We start from the raw sequence: 18,992 nt of genomic DNA, 5'->3' as shown, positions 1-18,992 counted from the left end.
CAAAAAGTTAGCCTTTACTGCACCATACTCCACTCTGGCATTAAAATCTGAGATTCTGTGTGGTAGTGAATGAATATGTAGTTTATTTGGGGGATTCAGGTCAGGCCGAAATGGTTTATTTCTACACCTGTTGGGGAAAACAGAATAGCAGAAGGTCAGCCTTCTATTAATACAAACTCAGATTTAAGACAATAATACTAGGATTTACATACAGTTGTAGCAGATATGAGCTTTATTATTACTACTATTATTAATATTACTATTAATAATATAATTATTAAAATATTATTAATATATATAATAGTCATATTATTAGTTTATCGAGGGATAGACTAGATAAAGTAGACACACTAGGTACCCAGCAAGTAGAGTATCAGACATCTGGAAATAAAGTCTCAATAAGAAACCCCTTCCAATTGTCCTGTCCTGGTTTTGCAGCTGAATCACAAACTGAGTTGTTACTTCACCAGTCAAGACAGGACCAATTAATCCACAAGCAATAGCATGACTTTTTATAACAATCAAGCTTAGATTCTAAGATATCTGAGATCTTTTGTTTAATTGGAGAGCTTTCCGAGTTTGCACGAAGTCATATACAAGTAAACCAAAGTGGGAACATTAGTTCTCATAATTCTCATAATCTCATAATCTCACTTTGCACCAAAATGAACTCCAGGGATGTGCAAGAATATCTCTTGGGATGTGGGAAGCAAGAATTTCTATTTATATTTAGTTTATATAAAAAAAGAAAGAAAGATATTAAGCTTTAGTGACATTTCACATACAAATTGAGGACAGAGCCCCAACTTGCTCCATACTGCAGAGCATGCTGGGTCTGACATCGCACCAAGGGCTCTTGCTGCAAGAGAGGGTGTCCACAGCACAGAAGGGTTCACAGGGGTGCCCACCCTCATCTGTGCTTTCAGCATATTTCTACTGCGACTGACTAACAAACTCCTGCTGCTGAAAGGAGATGGGATAGGGCAATGTGCCCATGAAGCTTAGGGAATATCTAAAGTAACCTAGCCAGAGAGTACTGCATTACTGCAGTAATTGGCATCATGGACATGTTAGTCCTGAGGATGAATGTTATCTATTGTGTTGGTAACATTCCAGCAATTCTGGGACTTCTGAACTAAGGTTCTATTCGGAAAAAAGGGCCTAATAGAGGTGACTTGTGCTCTGCGGGAGGGGCAGTGAAAAGGCCAGCTGCAGATAGTACAACTTCCATTAAAGAGGGTACACATCATTATGAATAGTAACAAAGGCTGGAAAAAGCTAGGTGATGAATTTGAAAAAGTGGTATGGAAAAAAGCCTGTGTGGAATTTTTCATGGATAGGAAAACATTGCACTGACACCACTGATATTTGGGATGAACCTGAAAAATTGAAAAGTTCTTAAAAGCTGAAGAAAGGAAAGGGAAGGCAAAAGCAGGCTTGTGTTGACTGTTAGGAAGTTGCTTGCAAGCAGTAGAGGAGAATGTAGAAGGAGACACGTAAGAACAAAACATGAAAGGGAGAAAAGAACAATTCTAAAAGATAAAAAGTTGTATAAAACACAATGTACACAGCTAGAAAATCGGAGTAAGTATTTAGAATCAAAATTGGAGGCCCATACCACAACCAATGCCCACATTTGTAGAGATCACTTAGGATAGCCTACTGTTCTGGTTTAAACCCAGCCAGTAGCTCAGCACACACAGCTGCTCGCTCACCCTTCCCCTTCCTCCTTTCCCAGGTGGTATAAGAAGGAGAATCAAGGAATGTAAACCTGCAGGCTGATACAAGAACAGTCCAACAACTAAAGGACAATATAATGATAATAATAACAATGATAAGAAAAATAATAATATAATAACAATGAAATAACAAGAGAATATAAAGCTAAAAGAGGAAAGGAAAAAAAAACAACCCAATAAACCCAAGTGCTGCACAATACAATTGCTCACCACTCACCGACCAATACCCAGCCTGACCCAAGCACCGATACGGGCCTTCTGGGTAACTCCCCCCACAGTTTCTATACTGAGCATGATGTGCTGTGGTATGGAATACCCCTTTGGCTAGTTTGGGTCAGGTGTCCTGTCTCTGCTCCCTTGTGCCCCTCCTCAATGGCAGAGCATAAGAGACTGAACAGCTCTGATTAGGGTAAATGCTACTAAGCAACAACCAAAACATCAGTGTATTATCAGCATTATTCTCAGATTAAATTCATAACACAGCATTGTGTCAGCTACTAGGAAGAAATTAACTCTATGCGAGCTGAAACCAGGACATCTAACCAAGCAAACCTTGTTAACACCCCTAGAATTGATCGCATCTAGGTGGGAAAAAGGACCAAACCTTGTCCTCATCATGAACATGACTCAAAGTTTAGTGTTAGGAACAGGGATACTTGTACACACCCTACAACACAGCAAGGTGACTGTGGGGCTGTGCTGGGACAGGCATCTCTCCAGCAGCCAGAGGGGTGGGAAAAGTAAAGAAAAGAGGAGTTACAAATTGCCATGCTAAAATCTGCTCTCTCAAACATGCTGGACAGACCAGAGGCTGTAGGTCAGAGTGGGCAATATTAGCCTCCAAACGTTAAATCTTGGTAAGCCTGTGTTTCTAAGGGTGTGTATGTGTCCTGCAGCTGAAGGAGTACCTGAAGTGCTTAAACCACTTGCTCCTACAATGACAGCAGTAAATGCAGTTACTTGGTGGCAGACTGCTCCACAGCAAATGCTGTCTGCTTTACCCTTAGATGCTCTGAGGCAGAAACTGGGACCATACAGATGGTTAACCTAGTCACAGTGACAGTCACCCTCAATTCCAAGGAAATGCTAAGGGCAAAATTTCTACAGGCAGTGCATATGAAGAACATAGTCATATTTGGTAAAAATGCTTAAAGGGCTAACAAGGTAGCATCTGCATGGCTTTCCAGCTTCAGTGCTAGAACAATTAGCAGGAGAAAGTCAGGAACAGCTAACAGGACCCACACCAGATTCCCACATGTATCTGAGGTTAGAAAATATCGCTAAGTACTTTGAACACAATGATTCAGACAAAGAGGGGAGCTCTGCTGTGTGGGTTGCAGCCACCAAGGAAGAAACAAGAAACCAGAGTCTGGAAATGTTATCACTGTAAATGATAAGTAGACTGCAATGGTTCTGACTGATACAGGAGAGAAATGATTGATGCAGGCAAATGAACATACCTGTGGAACTAGAGCACCTTTAAAGAAAGAATCAGCTTCTCCAGTAGGTGTTAATGGTTGCTATGCCATCATAGGAGGAGATTCCAAGTTCTGATACTTCATTAAAGTGAACCTTTAGGTGAAAGAAACCCCAGGTCTCCTTTTCAAGGAGTAAGATCTTCATTCATTTGGTGCATGTGATTCACTTGTAGACATCTTTTTCTTTTCCCTTTGGAAAGTAAAGATTTTCTTGTCCAAAAAGTTTCTGTGACGTGACTTACATATGAGTTATTAATTAATTGTGGAGGACACTAGAGCTATGACAGCGTCTTTCTTATAGTTAGGTGACCTAAATCAGAAAAATTACTGTAAATGGAATTTCTCAGGTCAGAATTCAGATACGGGGATCAGTGACAAGCTCATAGAAAGGCAAAGAATTTTTTTGGTCACAATATTCACAAAAAGATAAATTCATATTTCAAATGGGAGATGTATGCTTTCAAACTTACTGAGTTCACAGTCTGGCTTTTTCACTGTGACAACTTTCCATCATCGCAAAACAATGTAGTAACAGAGGCAACTTGCAGGTATAGTGCACACAAGAGAAAATACTAACAGGCTTTTTTACACTTTAGTATTGTGGAAGCAGGAAAATGTAGACACTAATGTGATTCCACAAACTCTGGTTAGGACCACCTACCCTAGAGCCTAGCATCAGGAAACGGTGAGATTCCACAGCCTGCTGAAGACAAAGCAGGTCCTGGCCAGCGCATCTTTGGGAAACAGGGCATCCATCTGCCATGGGGTCTATGCACTGACACAGAAGCTGGGAACTTCTGTCCCATGCAAAGGCAATGTCAGTCCAGTTCTCAGAGCATTCTGAAAGCTTTCCTGCAAAGTCATAAACTCCCTGTGAGTGACACCATCTGCCCCAGCATTCTGAAAGGATGCCAGTGCTGACTGTGGCACTGTGTCTGCTCAGACACATTCCTGATGCATGTTGGGCATATGCCTGGCTTTAAACCCATGGTTTCCATGCCTTTATTGCTTTCCACTTACAGAGCACAGCGCAATTGCTGCCAGAAGAAAGTGATTTGCAGCTCTTCCCCCATACAGGAAGAATATGGTCTAGCAAGGCGCTCCATCCCTAATGTGAGAGCAAAATGTGTCACAATGTTTTTCTTTCAAAGCACACAACAGCCATGGGAGACCATTATAACTGAGAATTTCCGAGTTATTACAGATGGCAGATGGCTCACCCAGGTCTATAATGTTGGTACAGATGCTGCAGCATTCATATCTTTTTAAAAAAGGACTAGACCTTCAGCCATGTCTAGCTGACTGCTGTGCACACATCTAGTGTTAAACAGCGTAACGGCAGTGGGAACACAAGAACAATGGGGATTAGTTCATAAAGACAACTACCAGCTTGCATTTCATTTTTCACCAAGAATCTCAGGAGACAGAGAAACACATTGTGCTGGACCTGAATTTTAAGTAAGGTAGAAGTGTTGCTGCAAGCCTACTTTGTATATGCACTTGCTGCAGTTGTTCTTTTATACTGAGACAATTTCTGTGAAAATACTGCCATATAGCTATTGGCAGAGAAATATTTTAATATACTTCTGAAGTTAATCAGGTGTTTAAAATCTGAGCCAAAATATCCCACTTTTTTTCACTGAATACTGACAGTAGAATAAATGTAACCGCTAATGAAGTGAAGAAGCATTCCAGAATGCTGTCTTGTGGCTGATGTTAGGCTCAGGTAGAACACTGCTCCAACCGTTAAGCCCTCTTAGCAGTTTGCTGTTGCATTCTGTGTACTACCTCTAATACACAGACCAGCATTGGCAACATATATTCTAAGAACTGATTTACTGTATAACACTGGCAAATCACAACTAGTTTTTGCTCAAGGCAAACCTTCAGCTTACCGAGCATACTGTGTTAAACAAGTTTGTGGTTTAGCCCAGTCTTTGATGTGCTGATTGGTTGCACTTATCATGAACCACAAGCTGTTGTGAATTGCCATACACTGAACATCTTTGTTTCTATTACTGCAGCACATAGACAAATAATGGTGAGGCTTCAAAAGAGTTGTGTAAGGTATAATTCACAGGCTAATGTATTTCTATTCTATTGATGAGGAAAATGTAGCCATAAAGGGCTAAATGGTTCGGGTAAAGTCTGACCACAATAGTGGAAAGTATGATGGCTTTACATACTCCTATCTATAGGAGTACCTATATGCTTGATAATATTTCAAATTCAGCCTCCCATTTAGTAACATTTCATTTACTGAACTATCCCATGTGAGGAGACGCACAGCTCCACCAAGGCATCCACAACAGTTTTTTGTGTGTTGGGAATGGCAAGCACACACAGTGTCCTTCTGTAACCACCATCAGGTATATAAAACATGGCAGAAGCCAGAAAAGGAAATAAATAGCAAATAGGATGCACCTAGTGTCAAGGGAAATTCTATCAGTGCAGTCAAAGCTGATCCTTAGTAAGAAGTGTGTAGGTGATGGAGTGCAGAATGCTTTGCACAGATTCCTCAGCCAGTTGAGTAGCTGAATGCCACAAAGATATCCTGTGTTCATTGAAGTTGTAAAGTATCTGGGCTGATTAAGAAGATGCAAATATTTTGCACCAAATACTTAGTATTTTTAACAAGGGAAGTGAGGTTTTATGTAATTGTGATCAAAACTGACAAACATGCTTGCATGTTTGTCAGCGGCGGCTCTGAGGACGGGACGGGGGGGAACCACTATTCACAGCCAGAGTAGGTCCATCATGTGAGATGGATAAGGTCTATGGGTAAAAACCTCATCTATAATCTCACGATGACAGCGAGTACTACACCGTGCTTCTGAACGCTGCCAAAGGAATGTACAGGGCCATTGTATAGTCCAATGTACTTCTGTGCAGGGACAGAAGAAAGGTCAGTAATGGGCTGACCGTACTTGTAATGAAGATGACGAGCTAAAGACCTGTTCCCAAAGTTTAGCGCTGTTTATTTTGAAGACTTTTGTTACTAACAGTTTAATCATGCTTCGACTTTTCAATCTGTTTAAAAACATTGCATATGTTGATTAACATTATTGGTTCTATTTGTTAGAGCTCATTAATGCAAGACTTAGTGATGGTAAGCATTTAACTATATTTTTGCTGAAACGGGTATACAGTTTTTTAAAATACTGAAAACTAACAGATAGCTGTGGAAAGGAGAACATTACTTTCTCAGTTTGAAAATGGAATTTCACAAAGTCCTGTGGGTTAAAAATTAGACCTAAAAGTCTAATTTTAATGCTGTGCATTCAACTTTTGAAATCCGAGCCAGTGGTGCCTAACTCCTGCTCAAACCTATGACAGCTTGGCACACATCTGCCTCTGAAGATCTGGCCCTCAACTTTTCTGGAACAGAACTTTGATACCTGAGTCATGCAGGCATTAAGCATTTCCAGCTAAATCTTTTACTTTTGAACAAATGTAATGACAGGCTATAAAGCCCACTCAGTCAGTCATGAGTAGACAATCCCATTAGGTGTATGAAGCTACTTGTGGAACTTTCTTTAAGTCTCATACTGAGCCTAAAGGTTCAGCAGATCACTGTGCCACACATGCTAGACTTCAGGGTCCCCTGCACAGGCAAAGGAATTGAACTAATAAGACTGGGTGAAGCAGATGTCAAACGTGTGCCACTCTCCGCCAGGAGAAGCAAGAGAGGATGCTGCTTTGGAGTTTGAACCTGTTTTTTTTTACCCAGGAAAACACCCTGAAGTTGCTTGAAGAACCAGAGACCAATGGTTTGACAAACTGTCACTGTGGTTCCACAACTGGCAGCAGACAACAGTCACAGTATCTGCTTCGAAACCACAGGGCTGCCTTAAAAGCTAAAATCAACAACATGAGGAAAAAAAGTGTATGTCCATGTCTAACAGCTTTTAATTTCTGTTTTATTTGAAAGACACCCCCCTCTTCAGATACAATGGCCAGAGCTTACTGTTGGCAGATTGCTATGGGTTAACCCCATCAGGCAGCTAAACCCTACACAGCCCCTTGCTCACTCCCACCCAGGGGAGATGTAGGAGAAAATCAGAAGGGTTAAAGTGAGAAAACTCATGGGTTGAGATAAAGACAGTTTAACAGGTAAAGGTAAAGCAAAAGCCTTGCTCACAAGCAAAACAAAACAAGGAATTAATTTATCACTTCCTGTGGCCAGGCAGGTGTTCAGCCACCTCCACAAAAGCAGAGCTCCATCACACACGACAGTTACTTGGGAAGACAAACACTGTGATTCCAAATGTTCCCTCCTCCTTCTTCCCCCATCTTTCTTTCAGTCCTGAGCATGAAGCCATATGACATGGAATATCCCTTTGGTCAGCTGAGGTCATCTGTCCCAGTTGTGCCCACTCCCAGCTTCTTGCTTGTGCACTCCCAGCCTGCTCACTGGTGGAAAAACATGAGAAACAGCATGGGCCTTGGAGCTGTGGAAGCACTGCTCAGCAGTAACTAAACCAATTATCAACAACTTTGCTCACAAATACAAAACATAGCAACACACGAACTGTGATGAAGAAAATCAACTTCATCCCAGCCAAAGCCAGTACACCCAAAGGGTTCCAGAATCAGGGCCAGAAGAATAGGGGGTATCCACATAGCACCTTCCAGTCAGACAAGGACAGCTTGCAGGTGAATTGGGATCAATTGCAAAGCACAGGAAGGGCTGAAAATCAATTTAACTGATGTGCCTATATTCAAAACATGAGAACTAAGCAATAGGATACATTTTGGTGCTTGTGCTCATGATGGAGGCTATCCTCCTCTGCCGGTCCACTGAGGGTAAATTCTGTAAGCAAACACTTCAGATTTTGGCTTATCGCTATGTATAGGAAATAGCAATGTCCATGCATACAGCTCAGCTCTTTCTGATGGCGTCTGAATTTACCTCTGTTTGTCTGCATTTTCCTCTTCATTAATTTTGATGATGCCAGGAAGAGCTACCGTGCCACCACCTTTTGGCCTGATCATTTTACTCATGCATTTCATTTTCTATTGAGATTTCTACTTTGCATATGTTTGTAATTTTATTCTTGTATTCAGAGTTGTTTGCTGTCAAATTTGAAGGCAAGCTGTGCCTAAATGATCATCCCATCGCAGGGCAAATATTCACCAACCTGATAACAAATTAGCAAGATCTGTTTATCCATATTAAATTTTACTGCATTTTCCTGGAATGAGCACAAATTTTTGATTACTGCCTGCCCTGTGGTGTATTACTTTAGCTGTAGCTATGATGACTTTATAAATGGAACAGCTGTTTGCTAAGCAGGGTTCTGATATCTGTGGACCTTTCTAGCAAGGCACAAGTCAAAACAGAATAAACCACATGAGGTCAATTTGTGTTGTCTTAAAAGTACATCAACTATTTGTTTTCCTCCTTGCCCTTATTTTAAGAGGAAAGTGAAAGTCTGAATTTATATATATATATATATATATATATATTATTAAGTAGTCTTTGATCTTAATTTTACTTCTAGAAGGTGAGCACTTATGCTTAATGCATGAAACAAGTTTTCATCTTAGTAAGTGATACTCTGCCAGTGCAATTTCTTCTCCTCCATGAATGACAATCTGATTGACAACAAAAATTTTAAACTATGCCCCTAAATTACTGATAGGTGTAAATCATAGAATCATAGAATAGTTAGAGTTGGAAAGGACCTTAAGATCATCTGGTTCCAACCCTCCTGCTGTGGGCAGGGACACCTCACACTAAACTATGTCACCCAAGGCTTCATCCAACCTGGTCTTGAACACTGCAGGGGATGGACCATTCACAACTTTCCTGGGCAACCAATTCCAGTGCCTCACCACCCTAACAGTAAAGAACTTCGTCCTTATATCTAATCTAAACTTCCCTTGTTTAATTTTTAACCCATTATCCCTTGTCCTATCACTACAGTCTCTAATGAAGAGTCCCTCCCCAGCATCCCTATAGGCCCCCTTCAGATACTGGAAGGCTGCTATGAGGTCTCCACGTAGCCTTCCCTTCTCCAGACTGAACAGCCTCAGCTTTTTCAGCCTGTCTTCATACGGGAGGTGCTCCAGTCCCCTGATCATCCTTGTGGCTCTCCTCTGGACTTGTTCCAACAGTTCCATGTCCTTTTTATGTTGAGAACACCAGAACTGCACACAATACTCCCGGTGAGGTCTCACAAGAGCAGAGTAGCGGGGCAGGATCACCTCCTTTGACCTGCTGGTCATGTTCCTTTTGATGCAGCCCAGGATACGGTTGGCTTTCTGGGCTGCAAGTGCACACTGCCTGCTCATGTTCATTTTCTCATCAGCCAACACCCCCAAGTCCTTCTCCGCAGGGCTGCTCTGAATCTCTTCTCTGCCCAACCTGTAGCTGTGCCTGGGATTGCTCTGACCCAGGTGTAGAACCTGTGATACTATACAGGATCACTGTCAAAAATCACTGTGATGCTGCTGGTGTCATTTCTACAGTTTGCTGCCGTGAGAATGTCTTTACGCTTAATTCAAAAACAGGCACATGCAGCCCACCATCTACTGCACAGAAACTCACAGAAATATTTTACAGATGAAATAGAGGTGGTTTACAGCATTAGTAACTTGCTTGTTCTAAATCATATTCTGAATACATTCCTCTGAAACCATTATTTTCTAGTGATTAGTTGTGACTTCGAATTCCAAGTGCACTTATACTTTCCTACGGTTACACACAGAGTTTCTTCTCCTCTCAGAAAGGCCATGAGAGGCTGGAATTCTAATGAGGCTGGGGTTTTAATTGTGCTGTCTGTATGTTTTACAGAGTAAGCGTTAATGCATTCAAGATTTATTGTAAACTTTTTGCTGGGCTTTAAGTGATGATATGCCATTATATACATTTAAGCTAATTTAAACACAAGGCAATGTATTTTCATAATCTTTCATCTATAATCATCATGAATGAACAAAACATAAATTAAAACTTTCTTCATAAAGCTTTTCCTGTTGTCTTCTTTACTCCTCTAATGTTCCGATAGCTAAAATGCAGTCCTGCTTCTGACAATGGAAGACTTATAGACATGTCATGTGAGGACAGCTGTTCAATGACTTCCAATTTCTCATTAGTAAATCAGAATCTTACATTGCTTGGCCTGAATGGAGGAAAAGAGAAGGCGGGGGAATAAGCAGCCACATCTTCAAAATGAAATCTCTAACAGCAGTCACTCACATGATTGGTGTTCTTTTGTGTGCTGAAAGGATGAAAAACATTGGGGTTCTTAGGATTAGGACAGCCAGCAGCGCAGATTTGGAATCTGCATTTTTGCAGGGAACAGTACTAGGCTGCTCAGGCCATCCTTAATGAGGAGCTAGAAAGCAGCAATAAGTAGAGTGGAATTTGTGATCAGTTACGGGTGAACATGACAGCTCACAGTCAAAAGCACATTTTAAGAAAAAAGGACTGCCATCATATTTACAGAGTAGTTTTCAGACTTCATGAAGTTTCTGTATACCCAGAATTTGTTTTCTCCAAATATGCTCCTGTGTGCATTGGTATATGCGTATATGCATATGTATGTGTGTAAGTTTATGCATATGTACATGTATACACATAGCAAGCATACACCCTATTATTGCCAGGTTTGCTGTGCAGCTCCTCCAAGAAAAGGGACAGGACTGCGTATGGTCTTACATGTAACTCCAATAAGCTATATGGGTTTGATCAGAGGAGCAGACGCAGAGGTGGAATTTAGTTGGCTTGCTAGGGTCATACATGAGAGAGATTTGGTCTTTGCAAGAGTGCTTGTCAAGTACCACGGGCTCCATATTGCTCCATGTCATAAATCATTCTGAATGGTAGGAGAGAGGAACTGGGGTAGGGGGTGCAGGTTGTGACTGGAAACTTCTGGAAACCCAGCATGAAGTCTTGTATTTACCTGACCTTCAGGGTAGCAACACAGCAGCAGCTCTAGGCTGTGGCTTATTTGATCCAGCCATAGAAGATTTCCTAAAATTTCTCTTCTTGAAGCACTGACTGTCTGGATTCATTCCAGATCTTTTCCCAATATCAAGCTTATGACATTTCCCAGTATCAAGCTTATGACATTCACACCTGCAGCCAGGTACACTGAGGCTTGTAGAATGGAAGGCATTATCAAGCATACACTAGATGGGACTTAGGGAACTTGGCTCTTCCTTCTACCTTGGCTACATACTTCTTATATCATCCTGGGCACATCACCCTGACTTTCCAGCCAGTATCCTTGCACATACCTATGGTCACAGTGAGTTTCAGGGCCTTCCTCTTTCCTGGGTTCAGGAAAGATCTTTCCTATTGTATGGCAGACATAAGGAATGAAATGCAGGTGCTGCTGGTCATTTTTAGGCTGATGTTAGGTTTTCACCCAAATTCCCAAATAGGGAACCACAGCTGTGATCCTGTCCCACACAAGACTGTGGCTCATGAATTCACCAGTCCTTGCGTTTCCCTCTTCCTTGCTGATGTCTTAGTTGAAAGGTGAAACACCGAGTTCTCCTCCCCCTCATCAATCCTCACAGACAGCTCTCAACCTCTCCTTGTTTTCATCAATGCTCTTTTATCTTTACAAAAAATTTTCCACCCACTGCAGCCATTCTGGACTCTCTTTTGATATCTTATGCATCACTGGAACAGGCAATCTGCCTTCAGAGTCCCCGAAGATGTATATGCTTATTGATGTTTATTTGTTCCACACTGCCTAGATATATTATACATTCACACACAAAACCCCTCCCACAATCACACATCCTCCCCAGTTCTGCAGAGCTGTAGTCATAAAGTTGTAACACCACGTCCTTCACTATCACTCACTCTAGGCTGGTGTAAATCAAGACTTCCAACAATCATCTGAGGGATGAGAACTGTTTAATGTCTTTCCACACCAGCGTCTATCAAATAATGCTGTTCACCAGAACTGCTGGTAAAATCACAAACGACATTTTGGTTCAGTTACTAACTGAATAGCTGGAGTCCTCCAATGTGTCTCATTCATCTGCTTAGCTGAGTGGCTTTGAAAAGGCTCAGTGGAAAAGTAGACCAATAACTTGGTCAACATGTTGACAGTAACTTTAACTGCCTCAGGCAAAGAGGCACTGGTTTAACATAATTCATCCAGAGAATCTACTATTCTGAGAGAGATAAAGAAGGGCTGTGCTGGCCAGGAGGGAAATGCACCTCAGTCAAAAAGAGATTACAATACACATTGTATCTGAAGCAAGGCAGCCAGTGATGGAGTCCCTAATTTAGCATCCTTTCGCACCTTCTTTAATCAAGCTGTAAGAAGTATCTTGCTTTGGGAATAATTTTACAAAATAGCGCTTTTCACGGAGAGAACTGCTGAGAAGTTAGGTAAGGCACAGGACACTTAAAAATATTGCATACTTGGCTGCATAATTGTCTCCACATGTTGACAGAATACAGTTGAGGGGTCTCTCGGTCTAATACACCTGAAAGTTATAGCAGACAGCACAGGCTTGTGTTCAAAGTGCTGCGCAGGGCATATTCTGTGCAGTTCCTAAAAGCAATAGGTGCTTAATTTATAATTTCACAATCAGGTTCCTTAGAAAGGGTGTAAGATTCACCATAAACACCCTTAATACAGTTAGCCTTACAATCCTCATCTTCAGAGGCAATCAAGTAACATCTATCCCTGCACTGGTTAGCAAGACCTATTACCCAAGAGGAAGCAACGGTGTGAGCATTGATGCTCTGGACACCCTCCCTCTCTCCCCACCACCCCAAGTCCTTCAGTTTAAAGCCCATCTCACCAAATTGGCCAGCCTGCTGCCAAAGATTCTTCTGCCTCTATGAGACAGATGGATCCAATCCCTCCCCAGCAGTCTACAATCATAGAAACATGTATTGAAATGCTGCCTTTTGCATTTCTCATTCTTCAATAAGGTTCACAATCATAGTATCATAGAATAGTTTAGGTTGGAAGGTGCCTTCAAAGGTCACCTAGTCCAACCACCCTGCAATGAGCAGGGACATCTTCAACTAGATCAGGTTGCCCAGAGCCACATCCAGCCTGGCCTTGAATGTTTCCAGAGATTGTGCATCTACCACCTCTCTGGGCAACCCGTGCCTGTGTTTTACCACCCTCACTGTAAAGATGTCCCATCACTTGGTGTCCCAGTGGCAGCTTCAACGACAGACTTGCTCTAGTCCCTGCAGATCAGTCCTTAGCCAGATACTAAGCCAGTGACTCTTACAGCAGAAACTCAGCATTTGACAAGACTGGCCTCCAACTCACAAATGGCAACTTAGGCTGTGCCTGCAGTAAGCAGCAGACAGCTGCAGACATGGAAAACGCAGCACTTGTGATGTTAGTGCCAGTGGAAATAGCTCATACTCCACAAGTACTGCACTCAACAAGAAGGGGTTTACACACTGCTGATTTCATATGTGCTTCTCAACTACTTAAAAAAACAGATTTCTGTCTGCAGGAAGCTGGATATGCATTTTTTTCTGTACAAGAAATTTGCAGTTTATTTGCCTTCTGAAGTACATTTATCTGCTTTCTGATAAGAGAGGCATCTTTTAAAAAATCTGACACAACTCCCTCCTTTTTTCCAACTAACTGCCATCTCATCAGTCTTGCTTCCAGTAGATCTCTTCTATGTGTCCCTCTCATAATCAGGCACTTCAGCAGCACTGAGGGGTACAAAACAAGAGGTAATGAAGGATTCAGGGTTAAAATCATCCCATTGTAAAGTCTGGCTCATAAACCACAAAACATTAAACACTTCAGCTGTTGCCAGTTTTTAAGAGATGCCTTGGAAATGGGAGTTTAACTTACTCTATTTTTAATGGAACAATATACCCAATATCACTGTTTTCAACACTGGAGTACAGTAACAACCAAGAATCTGGTTCTGATTCTGGCAGACCGCTTGTAGATATGGAAATCTAGACTCAAATTCTGTGTTGTTTTTTATGCAGAATTAGTTATGAGGTTTGAAGAAACAAGCAGTCCTGATCTGCAAAAGAGCTTACATCAGTGTCAGATGTTCTTGTGGTGATCATTCTGACTCAAAACAGTGAGGTCTGAATTCACCTGAAAAGAAAAAAGCTCTACAATTCTGAGTGCAGTAGCTTTCTGATCATTGCAGTATTACAAATTCATGAACTTTAAAACAAAATGTCACAATAGATAAAAAAGAAAAAACAAGCAAATAAATAAAAAAAGAGGAGAAAGGAAGGAGAAGAGAGGAAGATAAACCCCACTTGTTATAACTTTTCCCTGGATCTGTTTCATGTAAACCATCAATGAATTTAATTCTGGACATCCGTATGTTTCTGGTTCGGAAGATGAGTTAAGATACCAGTTGTTTTAAACCTTAAAAAGAGAAAACCTTGCCTTTTAGTACCTAAAGACTTTAAGCATACCTGAAGAAGGCTTTCTGCATACGGCCAAAAGCTTGATGGTTTGCCAAAGGTGGTAATTATCCTAACAAGGTATTAGGCTAAAGGCATCACCTCTTCTTGTCTTATTAGAGTTAAAAGACAGGTGGATCTAATTCTTCTAATGATATTATCTTGAAAATTAATTTTTATTTAAATTTAGAACCAAAAGGAAGATGGAACTCCTCAGCTTCAGAAGTAAATGAAGAACAATGCACCAGAACTGTCAAGGTTAACTGTCTGCACAGCAGCAGACAGACAGCCTTTAGTCTGGAGTGCATGCTGTATTAAGAGTTGAAGTAGCTTCATCCTGCAGAAATATGTTTTCTTTATTTCTGGAAGACAATCAAGGTGCAGAAAAATTAAAATATTGTCTTAGTTGAAGGACTGATGCCATTTTCACACCTTTCCCTGTAGTATAAAATACTCCAGTATTCAAATATGCAAAGTTTTGGAGGTCTCACAAAAAAAAAAAGGAAGTCTGTGCCACAGTGCAATCTCATGATGTAACTTCAGTATGGGAGCAGTTTTAAAGCAATTTCCCTCCAGGAAGTAAGTAAAAAATGAATGATCACAAAGCAACAGTGACTCTGTTCATCCGTCTGCCATCTGTGTATTGCCAGGATCTTCATGCAGCTGCATGTGCTTTCATGCTTGCATGTGCTTACTCTACAGCAGCAATCTGAAAGACCTGCAGACACGTTGGAAAGGTGATACAGAAGACATGACTAGAAAGAACTTCAGACCTTTGCGTTCCACAGGATTGTAATAGAACCACAGAATGGTCTGGGTTGGAAGCTACCTTTAAAGCTCATCTAGTTTCAACTAGAACCCCTCTCCAGCTTTCTTGTTGGCCCCTTTATGCACTGGGAGCTGCACTAACATCTCTCTGGAGCCTTCTCTTCCCCAGGCTGAACAAGCCCAGCTCTCTCAGCCTGTCTCCAGAGCAGAGATGCTCCAGCCTTCACAGCATCTCTGTGGCCTCCTCTGGACTCGCTCCAACAGCTCCAAATCCCTCGTGTTGTTGCACCAGAGCTGGGCACAGGACTGCGGGGGGGGGGTGTCTCCCCAGAGAGCAGTAGAGGGGGAGAATCCCCTCCCTTGACCTGCTGCTCATACTTTGGGGATGCAGCCCAGCACACAGGGGGGTTCTGGGTTCAAGCACACACTGTGGGCCATGCGGAGCTTCTGTCACCCAACATCCACCAAACACATCACAAAGCAGGAGCTGTTGTAGTTGTTTCCTGGTTTGGGGCTGGAGCCATGAGAGGTTGATTCTGTGGACTTTAAGGAAACACGTCTAGGAAGGCTTTGAGCAGCTGGGATGTAATTGCTGGGACAATGAACCATGTCGGCAGTGAGAAATAAGTCCTCAAGGTGCTGGCCTCTGCGGGGTCATGATCACCTTGTCCTACCGCAGGTGAAAGCCTCCATCAATGACATGAAGGAGAGAGGGGAAAGGGTGGCACAGCGGGGTAATGCTGACAAAGGCAAGATATGAAGAAACCTTTTCCACTCACAGCATTGCACAGGAGAAAGTGCAGTGCGATACGGAAAGAATTCTCAATCTGCACATTTCGATCTCGCAGGATTGTCGTTCTATCGATGACAGCAAGCACCTCCCCCCAGCTATCAGATCTTGCCAAGCAGCGTGTTGTTTTTTTTGTTGTTGTTGTTTGGTTTTGTTTTTGTTTGGTGATGCATGTATCGATCTTGCCGTTTTGCTCTTCCCGAAAGCCAAACCCTGCTGGCCCAGCTCGGTTAGCGCAACTTTCACCCCAGCAGAGCCGCTCGCTCGCACAGCGGCATTCCCACTGCTTTGAGAGAAACCCTTAGCCGCGTTCCCCGCACCTCCTCATGCCAATGGATTCGCTTGAACAGCGCTTACCTGACACCAACCTCATAAACCGCAATTCCCGTGACAAATTCAGGCGTGTATCGACAGCTCCGACTTTCTGCTAGCACCCGACCCCTCCCCGGCGGAGTCCCTGCAGCCGCCCGCAAGTCCAAAAGATCGCGGCCTTTGCCCACTCCCGCGGTTGGTCGGTGCATCGGAGCACAGCGGTGCTTCGCCCGGCGCAGGTGGGGAGGCCCCAGCGGCCAAGGGCCCGCATCGTATCCCCCGGCAGCGCAATGCGAGAACGACTCCGGGCTCTGCGCGTACGGTTTGGGTCTGCCTGGGGCGGGCTGAGGACCCCTGGGCCCCGGGGGCTCAGCCGATCGCGGCGTGATCCCCGGCTGCCCCTGTCCCGCTGCTTTCGTGCAGCGGTGTGCGGGGGGAGAGCGGCCTGGGGGAGGCTTCGCGCTGAGCGCTCCCGCCCGCTGGGCCCGGGCGGAGGAAGCAGGCGGGGCAGGACTGCCTCCTGGGCTGCGAGCCGGACGGCTGCGGTCGCGTCTAGCCCGGGATGGCTCGGCGCCCACTCCCACTGCCGGTCCAGGCGCTGTCGATGTCTCCCCGCGGGCTGTAGCCGGCCCCGGCGCCGAAGAGAGAAGCGATGCAGGTTGCCGCCCGCCCGGCGCCCCGCGGGGCTCAGTCCGACGCCCGCTGCCTGTCCCCCGCCAGCCAGCGAGACCGCGGTGGCGCTCCGCGCGGCGGGGATATCGGCCGCGAGCGGCCGCAGCCCCTCCAACAGCCCGGTGAGGCGGGCTGCCACCGCCGATGCGCGGCTTCTTCCACCGCCCCCTTCCTGCCTGCCTTCTCCTCCTCCCCTCCGCCGCCCCCCGCTTCCTCCGCCGCCTCCTCCCCCGCTGCTGAGGTCGCTGCAGCCGCCTTCCCCTCGGCCGCCTTCCTCCTCCTGCCGCCCCCCCAGACCCGTGCTCGCTTCGGCTTCTCCGGGCTCGCCATGAGCGGCGGCTCCAGTCGCTTACAGCCGCCCCCCGCGCTCTGCCCGCCGTCGCTCCCTCACGGGCCGAACCCGCCAGAGCCAGGAGCGCGCAGCCAGGGCCGGGGTAGCCCCGCCGGACACGGCACACCCCGCGCCGCCCCGGGCGCCAGGGGCCCACCACCAGGTGAGCGCCAAGGGCCCGGGAGGGTGGTTCAGCCACGGGTGTCCGCCGCCGCCGGGCTGAAGGGTCTTCGAGTTGTCCTCGGCAGCGTCCGGAACCGCGGCTGTGCCGCGGGGTGACCCATACCCGGGTGGGGTCCGGTAGCTGCGGGACCGAGCTGGGCAGGTCGCAGGGCAGCAGCCCACAGGCCGCGTGTCGCCCGTCAGCAGCGGGGTGCCGAGGCCTCCGGTCGGCCGGGCTCGGCGTTGTGAAGCGCGGAGCTGCGGGTGTCGCCTCGGGTCCCCTCCCCGCCGCCAGCGCTGCCCCGCCGCCGGTGCCGCCGCGCCTCAGGCCTGGCCCGTGGTGCGCCCTCGGCAGCGCCGGGGCCTGCCCAGCCTCGCCCGTCCTCCTCTTCCTCGTGTAGCGGCCGCCGGCCTGCAGCCAGCCCGCGGGGCTGCGCTTCCGAAAGGGGTTCTTGGGGTCCCTGTCCCTGAACCAGGCGCTGCCGCTCGCAGCGGTCTGCGGTACCTGCGGAAATCCCTTGCACAGCGGCATGTCACCTCCGGTTCCTGTGCGGAGCTCCGACGTACCTTGGAAGTTGGGGTGCCTCCGTGGGAATCACGGTAGATGCTTTTGGGGCCCACGTGTTCCTGAGTTCCCTATCAGGTGTAGCCCTCAGCTGGGTCTCCCTGAGCCGGAGACTCTCTGAACCAGGGGCTTTCTCTTTTTGCTGTCGTGGAGCTTTTGTTTTAAGGACTGGGGTCGCAGTGCCCTGGCTGATGTGCTCATTGTCAGACGCCAGAACTGCTTCGGGACTGCTTGAGAGGTTCCCACATGCTGAAATTTAAACGAGAGCCTTAGGTGTTTCGGGACTAGGGCCTTTAGATGTTTTCCTAAACATCATTTTGTGAACTGCAGCCAGGAAACGGTTCTTGGGTGTGTGTGAAGTCAGGAATTAGGAAGTGATGTGGGAGAATGACAGAAAACCAGACATTCTCTGGTCCTAGAGGGTGGAGAAATAAGGTATCAAATTATTCTTCCCTTAGAACGTATTTTGAGTAGTGCTCATGACATGGGGACTGACTGGGATGATTTACAGGTGTCTATAGCATTGGTGTTTATACTGATGGAAATCTTGTTCTGAAATGAAGTAGGTTTAATAGACAAGTCCCTCTTGAAATCTGTGGTTGGCAGCATATTAAATCTTTGATTGCCATGTAGGAAGTTGAGGAAGAACTTGAATTTTTACCTTTGAATTGTATTACATGGCTGAAAAATAGCTTTTGCTGTATGCTGTGACCATGCAGCGCAAGTGGAATATCAGTCTTACCTATCCTGCTGTCTGGGCCTTCTAAATAAAATATAGAGGAGAAG

At 45.1% G+C, this 18,992-nt stretch overlaps 1 protein-coding gene and 2 long non-coding RNA genes across 3 annotated transcripts in view; 1 reads left to right on the top strand and 2 right to left on the bottom strand.

The window, feature by feature from the left end:
• On the bottom strand, positions 1-4,473 carry LOC133282649 (uncharacterized). Its single transcript, XR_009747684.1, has 3 exons — positions 3,200-4,473; positions 775-963; positions 1-127 (listed from the first exon to the last, which is right to left on the bottom strand). It is a non-coding gene; the product is annotated as an uncharacterized LOC133282649 (long non-coding RNA).
• A 7,605-nt stretch (positions 4,474-12,078) lies between these two features.
• Positions 12,079-14,312, bottom strand: LOC133282624 (uncharacterized). The gene is made up of 2 exons (XR_009747677.1): positions 14,226-14,312; positions 12,079-13,883 (listed from the first exon to the last, which is right to left on the bottom strand). It is a non-coding gene; the product is annotated as an uncharacterized LOC133282624 (long non-coding RNA).
• A 2,816-nt stretch (positions 14,313-17,128) lies between these two features.
• Positions 17,129-18,992, top strand: part of RNF38 (ring finger protein 38) — an 83,378-nt gene continuing 81,514 nt past the window's right edge. The window contains exon 1 of the mRNA XM_061478770.1: positions 17,129-17,642. Coding sequence (XP_061334754.1) covers positions 17,129-17,642 — 514 coding nt within the window. The remainder of the gene's footprint in view (positions 17,643-18,992) is intronic.

The sequence above is a fragment of the Pezoporus flaviventris genome, unplaced genomic scaffold (genome assembly GCF_033815535.1).
Source record: "Pezoporus flaviventris isolate CSIRO_AGI_PZ_B2104156 unplaced genomic scaffold, CSIRO_AGI_Pfla_v1 ptg000131l, whole genome shotgun sequence".
Taxonomy (NCBI): domain Eukaryota; kingdom Metazoa; phylum Chordata; class Aves; order Psittaciformes; family Psittacidae; genus Pezoporus; species Pezoporus flaviventris.
This window is presented reverse-complemented; position numbering and strand designations above follow the sequence as displayed.